Here is an 18,761-nt window from a genome sequence, read left to right as displayed (position 1 = left end):
TGCTGGTAGCCGGGCACCATTTAGTTCTTCTGGTCTCAGGCTGATGAAGTCTCTGGTTTATGTGTGGCCCTTTCTGTCTCTTGGGCTACTACTTTCCTTGTGTCTTTGGTGTTCTTCATTTTCCTTTACTCCAGGTGGTTGGGACCAATGGATGCATTTTAGATGGCTGCTTGCAAGCTTTTAAGACCCCAGACACCTCTCACCAAAGTAGGATGCAGAGCATTTTCTTAATAAGTTTTGTTATGCCAATTGACCTAGATGTCCCCTGAAAGCATGGTCCCCAGACCCCTACCCCTGCTACTCTGTCCCTCAAAGTGTTTAATTGTATTCAGGAAACTTCTTAGTTTTGGTTTAGTCCAGTTGTGCTGACTTCCCCTGAAGTGAGTGCTGTCCTTTCCTTCACCTAAGATAATTCTTACAGTAGTGATAATTTTTAAGTAATTAATTTAAGCCAACTTAGGTTATATCGGCATCAAACAGGAGAGATTTCAACATTATAAATTATAAATTTGGATGATACTTTAGAGAGGAGTCTAGGTGTATCTAAATTATTCTATTACTTTTTTTCTAATGGGCACTTCCTATTTATTTTCCGTTCTTAAGCTCTATAGTGGGGAGGAGGGAGGGTATTTGACTAGTTTATTAGAAGGCATAGGGAAAGCTCATCATAACCTGGAGTCAGTCTTAAGATGAGGGTTCCAATCTTGGTCTCCCCTTTATCAGCGCTGTGATATTAGGCCACTTTTAGAAATAAGATAATAAAGATATCTGCTCTAGCTACCTTATAAAGATGTTATTGTGATCATGAAGTAATATTCAGCAAGGAGAAGAATTATAAAACTCTGTACAGATATTGTTACATTTCATTCGGGGCACCGCCATAAGCAGGTAGGTGAAGCACTTTCTCTGCAATGGGACCTGGCTTAAGAGTATCATGTTACTATTATTTTGAGCCTGGCACAGGCTGGAGCAGCTACAAGGAACGCAGGGATCCTCAGCCCTGTAACTGTCATGATAGGGAGGCAGAGAAACTGCATAGGAAAAAAAAAAAAAAAAGCGCCCAGAGGGCTTTGCACAAAGATTGGTGCAAATGGGTTTCAAAAATCAGGCTACCGGAGCAAACCTCGCAAGGCGCCCTTCCCCACTTCAATGCCGCAGTCTCCAGAAAAGTCTGGGCAGGGGGTTGTTGGGTGGAGGCTACGCCGACCAATAGGAGACCAACTATGCTCTGACAGGTAACGGAGCAGGTGGACAAACTGAGCATAATTACCTAAACCCCCTCTTAGCCTTTTACCGCGATGCCAGGTGCCACGCTTGGTCCCCCTTGATAACAGGAGTGGAGAAGAATGTCGGGGTCCAATTTACTAACCACCCCACTCCTGTCTCCGAACCACTTACACCACCAGCAGCGTCCACCCCCTCCCTCATGAGCATGCTCGAAGGCTGGCGTCCAATCTTTATTGTCTGGGGAGCACCTGCCAGGTGGCCGAGCCCGTGCCCTAAAGTGCGCGTGGTGTCCGGCTTCACAAAGCTCACACCCTCGTCCGGGAACTGCCTCCCGCGCCTCGACCAAATCACAGGGGAAGAGAGGTGGAAAGATGGAGGGCTCAGGGGTCGGGACCCTGGCGGCGAGAGTCCGCGTGCCCTTCCCCTCTCCGTGGTCACAGCTCCTAGGGATTAGCCAGTCGAAAGAGCAAGGGGCCAGCGACGCTAGAAGGGAGCGAGACCTAGGCAGGCGGGAGGAGGGGATGCGAGGAGGGGCGTGGCCGGCGCGCAGGGGGAGGGCACTGGGAGGAGGGGCTGCTCCTCCGCGCTCTGGCTCTGGGGGCTCGGCTTTGCCGCGCTTGATGCACTTGGGCGAGAGCAGGAACGTGGAACAGAGCTCGGGTCCCAGCGCAGCCACCGCGATGAGAGGCGCTTGCGGCGCCAGGGATTTTCTCTACGTCCTGCTTCTCCTGCTTGGCGTCCAGACAGGTGGGAGAGCGCGGCGGATACCCCGGGCCGCGCCCCTCAGCGCAGCCTATGCCCCCCGAAAGGTTGAACATCCTGGGGTGTGTCCGGAGAAGTGGCTGCTGGCCTTTCAGGTCCCAGGCGTGTCAGCCTGCGGAAAGATTCGAGCCGTCCCCGGGGACTCTCCTGCGCCCTGCCTCGCTCACCTGCGCAAGAAGCCCCCAGCCCCTGATTCTGGGGCCGTTGAGCTGGGAGGTCTACCTGGAATGAGGGTAGCGAGGGGGCTGAGGGTGAGTGAGGTTGCAGGCTGAGGGCAGCGAGCTGCGTGCGAGTTTGGGATTTCTTTTGTGCCGAAGGTTGCGGGTGGCAGAGGCTGGCGAGTCGGGGTTTCGCACCGAGCGCGTTATCTCCTCCGTGCGAGGCGCGACCACAGCTTCCTTTTGTTAAAAGTTGCGTGCTTGTGACCGGTGCTCCAGAGGGCCGGCCGGCAGGTTCTTAGCCGCGCGGAGGGTAAAGTTTGAGAGCCTGTTTTTGCTCTGCAGCTGCTGCTTTCCAACCGTGGGCGCTCTTTGTGCCCAGAGATGGGGACAGACGTGCTGCCGCCTGTGCTAGCGGCGTGACCCGTGGAGACGAGTCTAAGGCGGCGGCGCTTCCCGGCTCCCTGGTTATGCTTTTGCAAGCGGGGTGCGCGGCATGCGGCTGTGGGGCTGGACCCAGGGAGCCTGGAGGTGGCGACGACAAGGACAACTTGGGCAGGGCGTGTAGAAAGCAGCCGCTAGGTTGCAGACTTTTTGCTTTTGTAAATCCCATGCCGGAGGCTCGCCCCTATCTGCCGCGGTGCCGTTTCATTCCTGCCACACGCGCCAGAGCGGCTGGAGGCTGGTATGCCGCCGGCTGCCGCTCCCCGGCTTTAGTAGCCGCGCGCGCCCGAGCCAGAGTATCCCAGCAGGCTGGCGGGGCCCAGGAAGACCCTCGTCTCGGTGTCTGCGACCTGTGAGCGCAGCTCCTAGTTTTCTTCGGGAATTCTGAGATTCGCTACACCCCCTCCCACGTGATATTTATACTTCAGAGCTGCTTGAGGTGGGGGGTGGGAGATGGAGTGGAACTTTCTGCAAATTCTCCTTCGTTCTTAAAGCTGTTATGGAAATCAAGTTATATCTGCGCGGGAACTTGGGTCTTAAGCTGGAGAAGGATTTGCAGATCCCTGGACCCCTTCCTGAGTCTCCTTTCCTTTTTTTCTGGATGTGGCTGGTTCACGCGGCCCGTGCGGGTCGCCTGGCTAATCCCTGAAGCCCTGGTCTCCCCCAGGCCTTTTTTTTTTTTTTTTTTTAAATCCCTTAAGGTTACCTTGATGGTGTAAGGATAGAAAGTGAATTTGAACCGGAATCCAAGGGCTTGAAAGGAAGCATTGCAATGAATTATGGTGGGCTCTATCGACTACTGGTCGTTTCCCCATAAAGTCTCAAGACGCAGCTTCCCCCTCCCCGTCTGAAAGGCATTGTGAAGGCTTTCCTGTCGGGGAGGAGAGGCAGTCCATCTGGACCCCTGTGAAGCAGGAGGGATCATGAGCCAGTGTCCGGATTCCTTGGTGGATTTTACTGCCTAGCTAAAACGACATATGTGTGGTCATTATATTTTTGTGCCTTTTTTTTTTTAATTTCAGATAAGTTATGTGAACTAGAGCCGAGTAGGGTTCCAAGAAAGACAAACCACGCTGAATATTTCCCTATTTAAAAATTAAATGAATCAATTGTTTCCTTCTTCCTCATAATTTGCCTGTTTCATCCAATAGACGTTTGGCAAAGGGACTTTTAAAGTCTGTCTCCTGTGGGGCAGTGTGGTATAGTGACAAAGACTTGGACTTCCAATCTGGTTAGTTTTCTTTGCCATTCATTGGCTATGTGCCCTTGGGCAGGATGCTGAAATTCTTGGGGATCCCAGTTTCCTCTTAAAGTACAATGAGGCATCCACATCATGAAGGTTCCTTTGGGTCCAAAATTCTCCTTCAGTATTCTGATAGTCAACTGAACACTTTTTCTAAACTCTCTCCCTGACCCCTTCCAGCTGCCTGGAAATTCCTTTGCTGCTCCTGGTCACTAGGGTCACTTGGTGTGACTTACCTGTCTGTCCTTGTAGTTTATGCTACCCACTCCTCAGTCCCCACATGCTCCACTACAGTTTCCCTCTGAGGGCTAGGAGAAGTGACAACTCTACAGTGCCCCCCACCCCCCTTCCTCTAGTAGTTACAGCTCCCGTGGTAGGCAGGATGAACCTGGAAGGAATAGTGAATCATTCCTTCCCCTTGTTGCTGCAGGTGTGAGGCCAGAGTCATCCCCAGCAGCTGTACACAGGGCATGCTGGATTATTATCCTGCTGGAAATAATACGATGGTTTTATAGAGAGATCCCAGATAATTCATTTAATCCCATTCTCTTTTCTACCATCCACTCATTTTTTCCTCTGACTTTATAAATCATATATACTGTGCTTCTACAAAGCACGTTTTCTAATGTGCCTTAAATTTCATATTACATAAACCCATTGCTGTTGAGTCAGTTCTGGCTCAGCAACCCTGTAGGACAGAGTAGAGCTGCCCCATAGGGTTTCCAAGGAGCAGCTGGTGGATTTGAACTGCCAGCCTTTCTTAACCACTGCGCATACGTGCTGTAAAATAGTTGTTACTCTTTCATCGGAAAATGTGTGCCAGGCACTGTGCTGGGGGCTTTGCCTGTCATTTCCAATCTTCTCAGCAAGTCCAGGAGGTAGTACTATTACCACCCCCACCACTTTACAGCTGGAGAAACTGGCTGAGGATAAGACACTTGCCCAAAACAATCAGCGGTGAAGCCTGAGATCAGCCCGTACAGTGAGATTTGCATTCATTCATTCAAAAATTTAATGAGTGCCAACTGTATGCTGTAGGTTCTGGGAATAAAACTGAGTGAACAGGACCATCAAGGACCTTCCCAATTTTGATGAAATTGCCTGTCTTATGATGTTTAAGTTAGAGTGTTTTCTGGCACAATGGTTAAAGCACGTGACTGCTAACCGAAAGGTCAGCGGTTCGAACCCACCCAGCTGCCACATGGGAGAAAGACCTGGCAAACTGCTTCTATCAAACTGGTAAAAAAATATAGGCTAGTAAACTGTAGTAGTTCTGCTCTGTCCTTTGAGGTCTCTGTGAGTTGCAATCAACTTGATGGCACACCACCACTAACAACAGCATTCACTGAGGGAGGATTTATTAAACTAGCTTTCCTGGAGGTGGGGAGGCTTTTGATCTGGTGAGGGTTGCACAAATAAACTTTAGGTGTTAGCTGTTCATTCCAGTTAAGGAAATGAAGATAAGCTATCTCTAAAATGTTAGTCAGTTGAAACCCCCCCCCCAAAAATAAAAATGGTCTTAGCATTATATAGTTGTGAAAGAGAAAACCCTCAGTAATAGCTAATACCTTAGGCTATTTACACTTTAGCACGATGAGATATAATGACAGTTTACCACTCACAGCCTTTCTTCTCCCTAAAGAAATTTTCATCAGAAATGTGCCAAGTATTTTGTGGGCTTCCCTTGTAGCACATTTACGTACAGATGTTGTACGCAATGGATTTTGCTGCTGTTGTTGACAGCTGCTAGAAGTTACCCTTAGGATTTTGACTCATTTCCTCAAGTCTCCAGCTGATTAAAGAGGGACATCAGGAAATGAGCCGCGGTGTCCTGAGTCGAATTCTCAGAGCTGGGCTGTAGTGCGGGGGACCCCACAAAGGCAGTGGTCAAAGGCTGCAGCTACATTTTCTCCAGAATGAATTTAGTTTAAGAGTCGACAGGCTAGGAAGTGGGAAACGCCTTATTTTGCTGCAGTCATGTGTGGTAACTTTTCAAAAGTGAGGTTAAAAGACATTTGAAGGAATCCAAATATGCAAAATTTCATAAGTAGTTTTAATAACTTAAATGTTTTCATGGTTACAAACTTAGAGTGTGGAGGGTCTGATAGGAAGTTAAACCAAACCAAACGTAACCCATGGCCAAGGAGTTGATTCCGACTCATGGCAACCCTGTGTGTTACAGAGTAGAACTGCTCCACAGGGTTTTCTTGGCTGTAATCTTTACAGAGGCAGATTGCCAGGCCTTTCTTTTACAGTGCTGCTGAGTGGGGTCAAAGTGACAACCTTTAGGTTAGCAGCCGATTGCAAACCACTTGCGCCGCCCCGGCTCCAGCGGGAGAGAGTTACCAGTAGCAAAAGTTTGATTCTAGGGCAAATCACTGTAAATCTTTGTTGGAAGTGGAGAGCACTTACAAGTAAGCCTGGCCTAGCCATTCTGATATTCTGACATTTTTGTACATTAGACAGCCTATAATTTGACTTAAGACTCTTAATAAATAAAGAGGAGTTGCAAGCTGACAGCCTGTGGTTCTGTTTTGTTTGGCCCACACAGTGCTTAGAAAACATGTAGACAGTATTTAAAAATCTGGAGAATTTATATCAAGATCTAGCTTTCTTCTCTTGAAGAACTACCCCCTCTACATAGGACCTGTCCTTTAGGCTCTACTGCTCCCTACTGCTGGCCAGCGCTTAGGCATTTGAGATTGGGCCCTGGCTTGCTCAGGCATTTGAGATTGGGACCAGGCAGGTACTGCAGTGGAAGAACAGGCTTAAGTAGTCCAGAAGGCCCTGTATTAGTCAGCTGGCTCCATGGCTGAAACCCTGAAGCCTGGAACAAGTTACTTAGCTTATCTGAGCTTTGGTTTCTCATCTGAGCATTGCCAATTAATAACTGTGACTTTGGGCAAATTATTCGACCCCTCTGTGCAACGCAGTAGTTAAGTGCTCCGCTGCTAACTGAAAGCTTGGTGATTTGAACCCACCATCCGCTCCAAGGGTGAAAGATGTGGCAGTCTGCTTCCATAAGGATTACAGCCTTGGAAACCCTATGGAGCAGTTCTAGGCTGTCTTATAGGGTCACTGTGAGTCGGAATTGACTTAATGGCAGCAGAGTTTTTTTTTTTTTTTTTTATGGCCAGTTTCCTTATCAGTAAAATGGAGCTAATAGCACATACTTCATAGGATTGTTGTGAGGATTAAACGTGTTGCTATGTGGAAAGATTTTAGAATGGTGCCTGGCACATAGTATGTGCTCAATACGTGCCAGCCATAATTATCATCTGTAAACTAGGAGCTATTCCTGCCCCTAAAGTGGGAATAATGCCTACCCTGAGTACCCTAAAAATTAGATAGAGATGCTTGTTACAGGTGCTTGGCACACAGTCCGCAATGGGATAGCAACTAATGAATGAATGACCTCCTTGAGAATGTAGATTTTGACTATTTCTCTTTATAATCCTTGTACTTGTGTACCAATAAATCCTAACTTGACAGTTTTTAAAAAGGAAATAAAGTTAATTTTTGTCTGCATTTTATATAGCTTTTGATATAACAGTTGCAAATCCTGGTCTTGGAGTTAGAACAAATCTTGAATTTTTTCTGTCCCCAGAGGAGAGAAAAAACACATCTCAGAAGATTTCTCCAACGAAAACATTCTTACTTGCTAATTTTTCCATTCATTTTACGCTTTAGCCTTCATGTTTACATTTTGGTCAGGACACACATGCTTTTGTTAGATAATGTTCCAAGTGCCTACCTTTCTGACAGCTAGATTTTCAACATTTCTGCAAAATGTAAAGTTTAAACTAAATTGTTATTCAGAGCATGTGGCCTCAGTTAAGAGCTTGGGCTTTGGAATTGACAGCCTGAGTTTTTATTCCAATTCCGCTGTTTACCAGCTGTGTGATCTTGGACAAGATACTTACCTTTGGTTAAGCTTCATTTTCTCATCTGTAAAATGGGGATGATAGCATAGGGATCTGAGAGATAATACACGTAACATGTTTAGCACAGCATTCTGCACAGAGCAAGCCACTATCTGGCTGATTTTCTTGTTTCTCTTTCAGCTTTGCCTTTACAAAAAATTTTGGAAATAGTTTAAAACCAGATTATGTAGGGTTTTTCTTTTCTTTTCTTTTTGTATTAAGATGAAGTTGTTTAAACTTACAATTAATGTCTAATTTAAGTAAAGACCACAGCTAGTGGTTAAGGCATACTTCTCCTTGGTTCTTTGTTAACCTTATTTTTAGACTACTTTCCGCGAACGGGAGTATAGATTTCTGGATAAAAGTTTAAGAGGGCTGGTGTCCCTGGGTGGTACATATGGTTAAGTGCTTCGCAGCTAACCAAAAAGGTTGTAGGTTGGAGTCTGCCCAGAGATGCCTCAGAAGAAAGGCCTGGTGATCTATTTCTGAAAAGTCAGCTACTGGGGGGAAAAAGAAAGTTTAAGGGGGAAAAACTCTGTAAATGGCCATTTTCCCAAGGTAGACGAGTGATAGGTTACCTAGGGTCCATGAACCCTATTACCTTTTAAATTTGCATTGAAAAGTCCTCGACAATGGCCAGCTTTTCCTTTACTGCCTTCCCTAGGAGTACAGGGACCAAGCTGAACTTGTCCATTGCCACAGGCTTGACACTCAGTGGTGTTCAGTAAATATTGATTTAACATCTCTTCTACTCTCTAGCACTTGCACCATGCTTTGAAGGTAATAAATGCTCAGTAAACATTTTTTATTTGGTTTAACAAAGGTTTATTGATTCCTGTGCCTTGTTCCTTGTAGGGACTATAGAGAGAGGCTGGGATGGGGCAAGAGCACAGCCACAGATTCATTCATGTCCGAAAAAGTGCAAAGTGCTCTAGGTAGGATTTTAGTGGAGCGGGAGCTTAGCTCTTGGTGGGCAGGTGATAGAGATCTGTAATCAGTAAAAGTGTCCCTGTGGGAGATAGTATTTGAGATTAATTTCTGCCCCTTAAAGGAGGGAGAGTAGAGTGTTAGTAGTTGAGGCTTCAATTGGAAAAAGCTACAAAAACACGGGTCAAGACATTAAGAATTTGAGGATTTTCAAGTCTTTCAGTTGGCATAATGGCAGGGGGTGGGTTGGGAATCAGAGAGGAAAAGGCTGAAAAGGTAGGATCATTGTTTACTTTCAAGGAGCATGGGAGGGAAGGTATATTTAGTGGTGAGTGTTGTCCAGATTATGAAGGGGGCTTTAAAATTGAGGCCCAGGTAGACTTGAGCCAGGCTTTACTTACCAGCTCACATCACTATTCTCTCCTGCTAAGCACACTTGCCAACCTGCTCCACAGTCTGGGGAAGTAAGACACCAAGGCCTGTCCCCCAAAGTTGGATACTCCATTGCTGTAGGCAGCCAGGAATAAGGGAAAGTCTTTGAGGGGGCTGTTTTACCACTACCCATCTGTTAGTTTATTGTACTGTGGTGGCTTGAGTGTTGCTATGATGCTGGAAGCTATGCCACTGGTATTTCAAATACCAGCAGGGTCACCCAGGATGGACAAGTTTCAGCAGAGCTTCCAGACTATGACAGACTAGGAAGAAAGACCTGGTGATCTATGTCTGAAAATTAGCCAATGAAAACTCTACGGGTTACAACAGAATATTATTCAGTGTAGTGCTGGAAGATGAGCCCCCTGGGTTGGAAGGCACTTAAAATACACAGTGGCTGCAACAGTGGTGGTGGTACAGGACTGGGCAATATTTCATTCTTTTGTACATGAGGTCGCCATGAGTTGGAACCAACTCAGTGTCGGCTGACAACAGCAGCACTCTTATGGCTGAGAACAATCTGCTTGTGGGGAGTCTTACAGAGGGATGATGAAGCAGGTTCTTTAAAACCTGTCTGGATGAAGCGACGAGGGCCTAGGTGTTTGGGTGCATGCCCTGGAAAGAAGGGAGAAGACTTAGAGACACAGGAAGGTATAGCTGACGAGCCTTCATTCAGTTGGCAGATTTATGGGTACCTTCTATGTGTTAGGAGCCCTGGTGGTGCAGTGGTTTAAGCGTTTGACTTAACCAAAAGGTTGGCAGTTTGAATCCACCGGCTGCTCCTTGGAAACCCTGTGGGGCAATTCTGCCCTGTCCTGTAGGGTTGCTATGTGTCAGAATCAACTCGACAGCAATGGGTTTTGGTTTTCTATGTGTTAGGTACTGATGAGATTGAGGGGAAGGGGGCAGGAGTTACTGTGGGTATAGGTAACTAACTGGGAGGAATGGCGGTATTATGGAATTCACAGAAATAAAGTCAAGAAGACAAAGAAGCCCATTTGAGAGAGGGAATATGGTGATGGACTTGGGGCTCTGTTCATTATTTACAGGCTGCACTTACTTGAAACTCAGTTTCACAGACATAATGGTAGATGTAAATGAATTTCTCAGGGTCAAATCTGCAAGAAATCAAATGAAACCCCAAAGGTCACAGAACCTGGCTCTGATATGAGGGTATGATTTGGAGACTATAAAGAATTGTGGGTCACTGATGTCTCTCTCATATAATGAAAAGTAAATTTGATCCATGAAAAGAAATTTTAGCATGAAGAAGATCCTGCATCTCTTCTCTGCATTAGGCCATTTTAAAGGTATGTTTGTTTTTTGGTTTTCTCAGAGAATAAAATGGACATTTTGGGTGTAGAAAGCATGGAGTTGATTAAAGCTTTGGGAAAGAGGTCCTTCGAAGATAACTTAAAAGAAATTGGATTTATTAAGCCTGGAAAAGATAAGGTGCGGGAAGTTTTAAAGAATGATAGTCTTCAAATATTGGTAATGTGTGAGTGAAGAATGAGACAAAATGAGAGTAGTTTAAATTGTCCTAGAAGGAAATTGAGTTTTTTTTTTTTTTTTTTTAGGGAGAATTGTTTGACTGGAAGGGTTCGAAAAGACTTTATTGCATTACCAGAGCTAGTTATCGGGTCTTCGCTGGAAGTATGAGGGAAGGCAAATGTCATTTTGAGATGGTTAAGTCCTGCCCAGCTCAATTGGTTTGATGTCCCTTTAAAGGCCTATCTAAAATCCTTTCTAATTAAATCTGGAAATGTAAAATTACCAGCGGTCTTTTCTTTCCTTACTGCTTTGGCTATGGGAGTAAGCATTTCTCATAAGTGCTGGGTAGATTCTAACACGATCCACTACTGTATTCACAATTTTTGGCCATATTGAAAACAGACAAGAAAGAACCCACAGCCTAAAAATGGGTTATTGTTCTGTTGTGGCGGGGGGAGGGGGGATCTAACCACAGAGCAAATTGTGCAGTGTGATAGCTTAAGCTTAGCGTCAGAATAAGAAAAAGGAAGTGCGAGGTCTAGAGAAATCCATAACTGATTGTTTAGCCCTAATCTAAGAATGATTGTGCTCTGTGATCACCCAACTGATTGATAATTTTGAGGTACAGCCACATTACATCTTGCCTGAAAGATCTGTAAGGAAGAAGGACGAGCTACTGAAGTCCTTTTCCCTTGGTTACTCAAGAATGAATTGTTCACTCTGTGGTTTACCCACTACCCTGACTTCCCTTCCTATCTCTCCTTTCCCTTTGCTCATTTCATGGTCATGGCTCAATGCTACCTATTAGATCAGCGGTCCAGAGGGGGAAGGTGGTAGGAATGAAATTTCAACAACTTCTAGTAGACAATGCCATTTTACCTGTCATGTGGAAATGTGTGATGATGTCCAAGAGGTGAACCCTGCCTTTAAGGAGCCTAGGATCTGTGGGAAGATAAGATACACATTCATGAAATGTAAGTAAAATAGCAATTCTGGTCGAGTAGCTAGGACAAATACTCATTGCCATTGGGTTGGAGGTCACAACTTCTTGAGTAGAATGGCTGACTCAAAGGAAGACATTGAACCTGAGTTAAATCTTAAAGAATGGCTGGCTTTGGACAAGGCATGAGACTAGCAAAAACAAAGGGTTAGAGTTAGTGAAGAGTGATAGTCAGAAGGTTCCACTGGAAAGAATCTTTGTGGAGAGTAGTAGATGAGATGGGATCATTTTTAAGGGCACCTGTTCTAGTAATTGCAATATTTTCTATAGTGCTGTATGTGATGAGGGAGCCCCTGGGTGGTGCAAATGGTTAACACACTTGGCTTCTAACTGAAAGGTTGGAGATTTGAGTCTACCCAGAGGTGACTTGGAAGAAAGGCCCGGTGACCTACTCCTGAAAAACTTAGCCATTGAAAACCCTATGGAGCATAGTTCTACTCTGACACACATGGGGTCACCATGAGCCAGAATCATCTTGACAGCAACTGAAAATATGTGATGAGGTTTTTCCTAACTGTAATCAGGTCAAGTAGTTGCTTATTCAGAGAAATAACTATAAAAAATGGGAAATCACAGCTCTCACTTTTGCATGTGCTACATATATTGTCTGTACAATGCAACTCCAGAGTTTAAGTCCACAGGTATGTACTTTGAGTTGTTTTTAAATCCAAGGCCAATTACCCCACCTTGCCCCAGCCAAGATCACAGATTTTGTGGGCTCACCATCTGATTGTGACAATAGATGGTAGACTGTGATTCTTCATTTCTTAACGAATTTTAAATGCCTTGTTCTTGATTCCGTGGTAAAAAGATAAGAAGGATAATTAAAGAAGGAAGAAACCCTTACTCCTTTACTTTTGTCTTTCTTTTGTTGTTGTCAGGTGCTGTCAATTCAATATCCACGCATAGCAACTCCAGGTGACAAAGTAGAACTGCTCCATTGGGTTTCCTGGGCTGTCATCTCCTGGGAGCAGATTGCGCCAGGTCTTTCTCCCACAGAGCTGTGGAGTGGTTTCCAACCGTCAGTCTTTAGGGTTAGCAGCTGAGCACTTAACCATTTTGCCACCAGGACTCCTTTTAAGCTCTTTACCAAACCAAACCCACTGCTCTGGAGTCAGTTTCTGACTTGTAGTGACCCTATAGGACAGGGTAGAACTGCCTCAGAGGGTTTCCAAGGCTGTAAATCTTAAACGGACTGCTACATCCTTAGCCCGTGGAGTGGCTGGTGGATTTGTACTGCCGACCTTTGGGTTTCGCGGTCGAGTGCTTTAACCACTGTGCCATCAGGGCTTACTTTTTAAGTTCTTACGGGAAGGCAAGCTATCCAACTTAATTTGGGCTTGCCCCAGGTGACTCTAGTTATTTCAATGGGTGTTATAAAATTCTTCAGAACAATACCCAAACTACTAGTAATTTAAATATAATAGCCTATGTAGACCTCATTAGAAGAGGAATTACTTGGCAGAGTTGGGACAAAGTAGGGGATTATCACTGAGAACCTTGGAAATTATTTGGTGTCTCAGCATCTTTGTTTTCTATTGGAATAAAGTGTTTATAGAAAGGGATCCAGAGTCAGTATGGGCTTTTGGGGATAACTGGTTTTTAGAGTTTTTGTCGTCGTTAAATTAAACCAGGATTCTTTATATAAACTATGTCATTAGAATAAGCAATTGGAAATGGTTAATTGGGATATTTAAATATTTTTCTATTTATTTTAGTATAATCTCTATATTTTACTACAGGGAATGTAGTAGATAAGTTTCTAGCACAACCAAAATGCATCGTTTTCATAAAAAAGAAGCCCCTCCCTCTACTTATAAAAATAAACTAGCATATGTAGAAGGGTTTATGAGTTTGTTTTTTTTTAGTAGATTTGAATGTGTAGCGTAATTTACACGCCAGCATTTTCAAGGGATATTTATTTAAAATGATTTTCTTAGTTTCTGGACTACAGTCATGCATTGCATAATGTCCCTTTGGGGAACTTTCTACTGTGGGGAACTACCCCTCTCTGGGGATGCCCATCCGCCCCCCTGGTGCTCAACAGTTTCGGCCCCCATAGCATGCACGTGAAGCTCATGGCCGCTGTGTTCCAGAACCTGTACCCCTCCATCAATGTGCACAAGGTAAACCTCAACACCATCAAGAGCGGCCTCCTCCTCATCGGACTCCCAGGAGCTTGATTTCTGCCATCAAAGTCATTCCTGTGGGCAAGTCACGGGATGAAGAAGCTTCTCCAGGAGAAGTTCCCCAATATGAACCATCTGCAGGATATCAGCGAGCTGCTGGCTATGGGTGCGGGGCTGTCAGAGAGCGAGGTGGAGCCCAACAGGGGGCATGTTACTGAGCTGCCGCAGGCCATCGCCAGGTGCAGCTACATGCGGCCCCGGCAGAGCGCCCAGCTGCCCAGCTGCCCAGCTGCCCAGCGGTTGCTGAGATCGGTCCTCATATGACGCTGCAGCTCTGCAAGATCCAGGAGGGTTCCACGGTTTTGTGCACACAGCGGAGTTGCTGCAGGCCATCCTGCCGGCCAAGAAGGAGAGAGGCTGCCACTGAAGGCCCAGAGGCAGGACCAGCAGGCCCACAACGTGCAGCGCAAGGGAGCAGTAAGAGGCCCACAAGAAGAGCCTGGCGGGCATGAAGGGGGCACGGACAGAGGCCGATGGGGACAGAGATGCCGAAGACCTGGGGCCGCGGGAGGTGGAGGGGGCCGGCCGACCTGAGGAGGAGGATGAAGCTGAGTATTTCCACCAGGCTGTGAGCGAGGAGACTGATGAGGACGTGTTCCCCTGGCCTGACAAGCGGAGACAGCCCACTGGGCCTCTACACAAGAAGAAGCGGGTAGAGGATTGGCGGCCAGACCGAAGCGGTGACTGTAGACCTCCAAAGCCCAAGGGCAGGTCCCTCGGAGCCCAGGTCAAGCTGGAAGCCAGAGGGGCCGCCCGGCGGGGCCGCCTAAGAGAGAAGCCGGAGCCTGAGCCCCAGCAATGCCCATGGAATGCCCCAGATTGGGACCGAGAGATGCTGCTCTGGGGCTCTCGCCAGTAGCCCTCGGTTTCTTTTTATAAAGGAGCTGTTTCCCTAACTCCACCTGCACCCCCATAATAAATGACTGACTTCCCAAAAAGACAGGGGAGAAAAAATTCTCATCCTTTCTTCGACGGATGCCCACAGCCCTACTAGGCGGTGAGCCTGCTTTGCAGCCCCTCACCCTTGGGAACAGGCACCCCTGCTGCTGGGAAGAATGGGCACCCCATCCTGCCCCCAGCGCCCAAGGTGGGCAGGCATCTCCTGGCCAGCTTGGAATTGACTCAGTGGCAACAGGTTTGGGTTTTTTTTTTTTGTGGGGGGTCATATTGCATTAGGGCCCACCCTACTCCAATATGACTTTATGCTAATTTATAATATCTGCAAAAACTGTTTATTTCCAAACAAGGTCAGGTTCACCCATACTACAGGACAAGACTTAAATAGATCTTGGGGGAGATATAATTCAATCCATAATGCTGACCCTATACCAGGAATTCACAGATTTATTCATAGTAACTACTGAAGTGTAGGGAACACACCAGGCAAAAATGCTTGTCCTCTTGGGGCTTATGTTCTAGTGAATTCTTTTTATCTCAAGAGTCAGGGTCCACAAGGGGGAGGAGGGGCAAGAAGAAAAAAAAAATGTTTAGGATCTCTATAGAAAGCAGCTTAATTTAGGCTTATTTCAGTTCCCTATTATGGTCAGTTAAGGAAGAAAGTAGAGGAAGGAAAGGTTTCTCAGAGGGTCAGAGGTGACTGGTTCGTGGGCAAAGGAGGGGGCAGAGAAGGCAAACTAGGAGGAAAACAGTGAAAGAAGATGAATTGGAGGGAGGTGTTAGGGGCCAAGTCAGTGGATGAAAATGTTTGAGGGGCTTGTCACTTGAGCTCTATCCCCTGCTGGTTCTACCGTTGGAAGGGCTGAGTCCTTCCCACTTTTCACTGCTCCAAACTTTCTAACTTCAGAGCAGTGAACCTCTTGATCAAGCAGGTGTTCCTGTGAAGGAGTTAATTCACAGGGGGCTAAATAAGTGTGAAATACCGGGGAACACAGACAGTTGTCTTCTCTCAGGACTTCGTGGAATTTTTAATGTGCCAAGGTGCGTTGTCAGTCTATAGATTGGAACCATTTTTCTAAAAACGCGCCAGAATGTTTTCTCATACCCAAGAGATGTTTCAGGGGTCCAGGCTGAATGCTCTTCAGTATCTCTTCAAGGACTGGAGGTTCAGCACCTCCTTTTAAAATTCTTACATCTTTTCCTTGTGAAAAATCTGACCAGCTTTCATTTTAATAGCAACCATTGAGTCCCTGGGTGATGCAACCAGTTAACCGCTTGACTGTTAGCCTAAAGGTAGATGGTTGGGGTCCACCCAGAGGTGCCTCGGAAGAAAGGCCTGGTGATCTACTTCTGAAAAACCAGCCATTGAAATCCCTACGGAGCACAGTGCTACTCTGACACACATGAGGTCGCCATGAATATAATTGACTCCAAGGCAACTGGTTTACTATAGACCAGGGCGTGTGTTGGAGTTGACTCAACTGTAACTGGATGTTACACTGATGGCACTTTGCATTTTACAAAGTACTTTTAGCCACCTTCAGTCATCCTGTGCTTCATGTTTCAACTCTCTGGTTACTAAAGCTGACCTGGGTGAGATGCCCGCATAGGTTGACTTCATCTGACTTTTGCATTTTACCCTTAGCGTGGTCCTTAATAGGCCCACAAAGTGATAAGCTATCTAAAGTTTCAAATCTAGGACTCCCCAGAATGAAAGAGTTGGCACTGTTGAGTTCCCAGGACTGGAAAGTTCCTTCTTTGTCAATTCTTGGGCGTTAGAGTAGAACTCTTCCTGCCTGTAGTATTGCTGGTTCTGACCCTCGGGAAGAAATCTAAGATAAAGACTGTGAAGGGACAGAAAGTGATAGCCCCTTGAGTTGCAGGTAAGGAGTTGTGTATCCCCAATGGCAACAGCCTTGGTTGAAGGTGTTAAGGACGAATCCTCAGGTGTTTGGTAGGATGTCAGGTAACATTTAGATGAAACAATCAGCTTTTCATTTACAGGTATGAGTACGTAGGTAATTATGAAATCAATTGCTTTAAAGTACTAACCGGGAGATTGACAGTTGGAGTCCACCCAGAGGCACCTCGGAAGAAAGGCCTGTCGACCTACTTCTGAAAAGTAAGCCATTGAATATTCAATGAAGCACAGTTCTGCTCTGACACACAAGAGTTGCCATGAATGAGCAACTGGTTAGTGTTTCTAACCAGAGAATTCCTTTTATCTAGTGTAATCATCATCTGTTAGCACCTATTGTTTTGGGTGAGAATTTCAGGCCCTAAATTTAAATAGATCTTGTTTAAATTTACTATCAGTTGACCAGGGAAAGGTAAAAATGCAAACAAACAAAAGTAGTAGGGGCCTGTGAATTCTAGGCTACACCCTGGCTTGTTTGAAAACCTATTAGCAGCCATTTTATCTCAAGACAGAAGAATTGAGCCTCACATTTGACTTTAAAAATAATCTATTTATTATGGGAACATTTCAAACGTAGAGAAGAGTGTAATGGATCCTCATGTACTCATCACCCAGTTTCAGCAGTTACTAACATGGCTAATCTTCGCTTTATCCACTCCCTTCCATTATTTTGAAGCAAGTCTCAAGCATCATCGCGTTTCATCTGTAAGTATTTCGGTATGTAGCTCTACAATACGAAGTCCTTTTTGTAAACGTAATGAAAATACCAATACCACACCTTTCCAAATCAATATAATTTCACAATGTCATCAGATATCCAGTCAGTGTTCACATTTCCCCTATTGAAAATAAATATAAAAATTGGCACAAATATACGCATATTTGGTAGAATCCAAACAAGATCCACATGTTGTAATTGGCTGATCTATCCCTTAAGTTATTTATTATCTATGGGTTCTATCTCCCAATTTTTGTTGAAGACACTGGGTAATTGTCCTGTGCAGTCTTTTGCAGTCTGAAGTCTGCTGATTGCATACCTGTGATGGTGTTTTACGTGTTTCTTTGTTCCCTGTGGTTCTTGTAAATCGATGATTTGGAGGCTTGATTACGTTCAGGCTTGATTTTTTTTTTTTTTTTTTTAGAACAAGACCACTTCGTAGATGGTGTGTTCTTCCATTATTCTATTTCTTTCTCTTTTGGTACACCTTTTGGTATTTGGGAAGATTTGTATTTTTGTTCTAATGGTTGCCTTTTTACTGATACTTTATATAATACCCTTGGTCCCCTCTGTTTGAGGGGCTATTTTCTATAAGTTTCCTACTGTAACATTTAAATTAGCTAGTAGCCTGTTCTTCCTTCTCCGCTTTCTCCCCCTAGCATGGGATTTGAAGTAATATCCATTTACTCACTGTTAAAATCTATAAATGGAGCCCTGGTGGCGCAGTGGTTAAGAGATAGGGCTGCTAACCAAAAAGCAGGCAGTTCATATCCACCAGCCTTTCCTTGGAAACCCTATGAGGCAGTTCTACTCTGTCCTATAGGGTTGCTATGAGTCAGAATCGACTCAATGGCAACGGGTTTAATATCTATTAAAAACAAACAAACAAACTCTGTTTTATTGACTATGCAAAGACATTCAACTGTGTGGATCATAACAAATTATGGATAACATTGTGAAGAATGGGAATTCCAGAACGCTTGATTGTGGTCATGAGGAACCTGTACATAGATCAAGAGGCAGTCGTTCGAACAGAGCAAGAGAACAAGGGGCTACTGCATGGTTTAAAGTCAGGAAAGGTGTGTGTCAGGGTTGTATCCTTTCACCATACTTATTCAGTTTGTATGTGAGCAGATAATCCAGGAAGCTGGACTATATGAAGAAGAACGTAGCATCAGGATTTGAGGAAGACTCATTAACAACCTGTGTTATGCAGATGACACAACCTTGCTTACTAAAAGTGAAGAGGACTTGAAGCACTTACTGATGAAGATCAAAGACAATAGCCTTCAGTATGGATTACATCTCAACATAAAGAAAAAAATCCTCACAACTGGACCCATAAGCAACATCATGATAAACAGAGAAAAGACTGAAGTTGTCAAGGATTTCATTTTACTTGGATCCACAATCAACACCCATGGAAGCAGCG

At 45.2% G+C, this 18,761-nt stretch overlaps 1 protein-coding gene across 1 annotated transcript in view; it reads left to right on the top strand.

Annotated features, from left to right (window-relative positions):
* Positions 1-1,847: 1,847 nt before the first annotated feature.
* Positions 1,848-18,761, top strand: part of KIT (KIT proto-oncogene, receptor tyrosine kinase) — a 104,944-nt gene continuing 88,030 nt past the window's right edge. Inside the window, exon 1 of the mRNA XM_023737337.1 lies at positions 1,848-1,974. Within this exon, the coding sequence (XP_023593105.1) occupies positions 1,848-1,974 (127 nt within the window). The remainder of the gene's footprint in view (positions 1,975-18,761) is intronic.

This window comes from Trichechus manatus, unplaced genomic scaffold (assembly GCF_000243295.1).
Source record: "Trichechus manatus latirostris isolate Lorelei unplaced genomic scaffold, TriManLat1.0 scaffold00101, whole genome shotgun sequence".
In the NCBI taxonomy this organism is placed as follows: Eukaryota; Metazoa; Chordata; class Mammalia; order Sirenia; family Trichechidae; genus Trichechus; species Trichechus manatus.
This window is presented reverse-complemented; position numbering and strand designations above follow the sequence as displayed.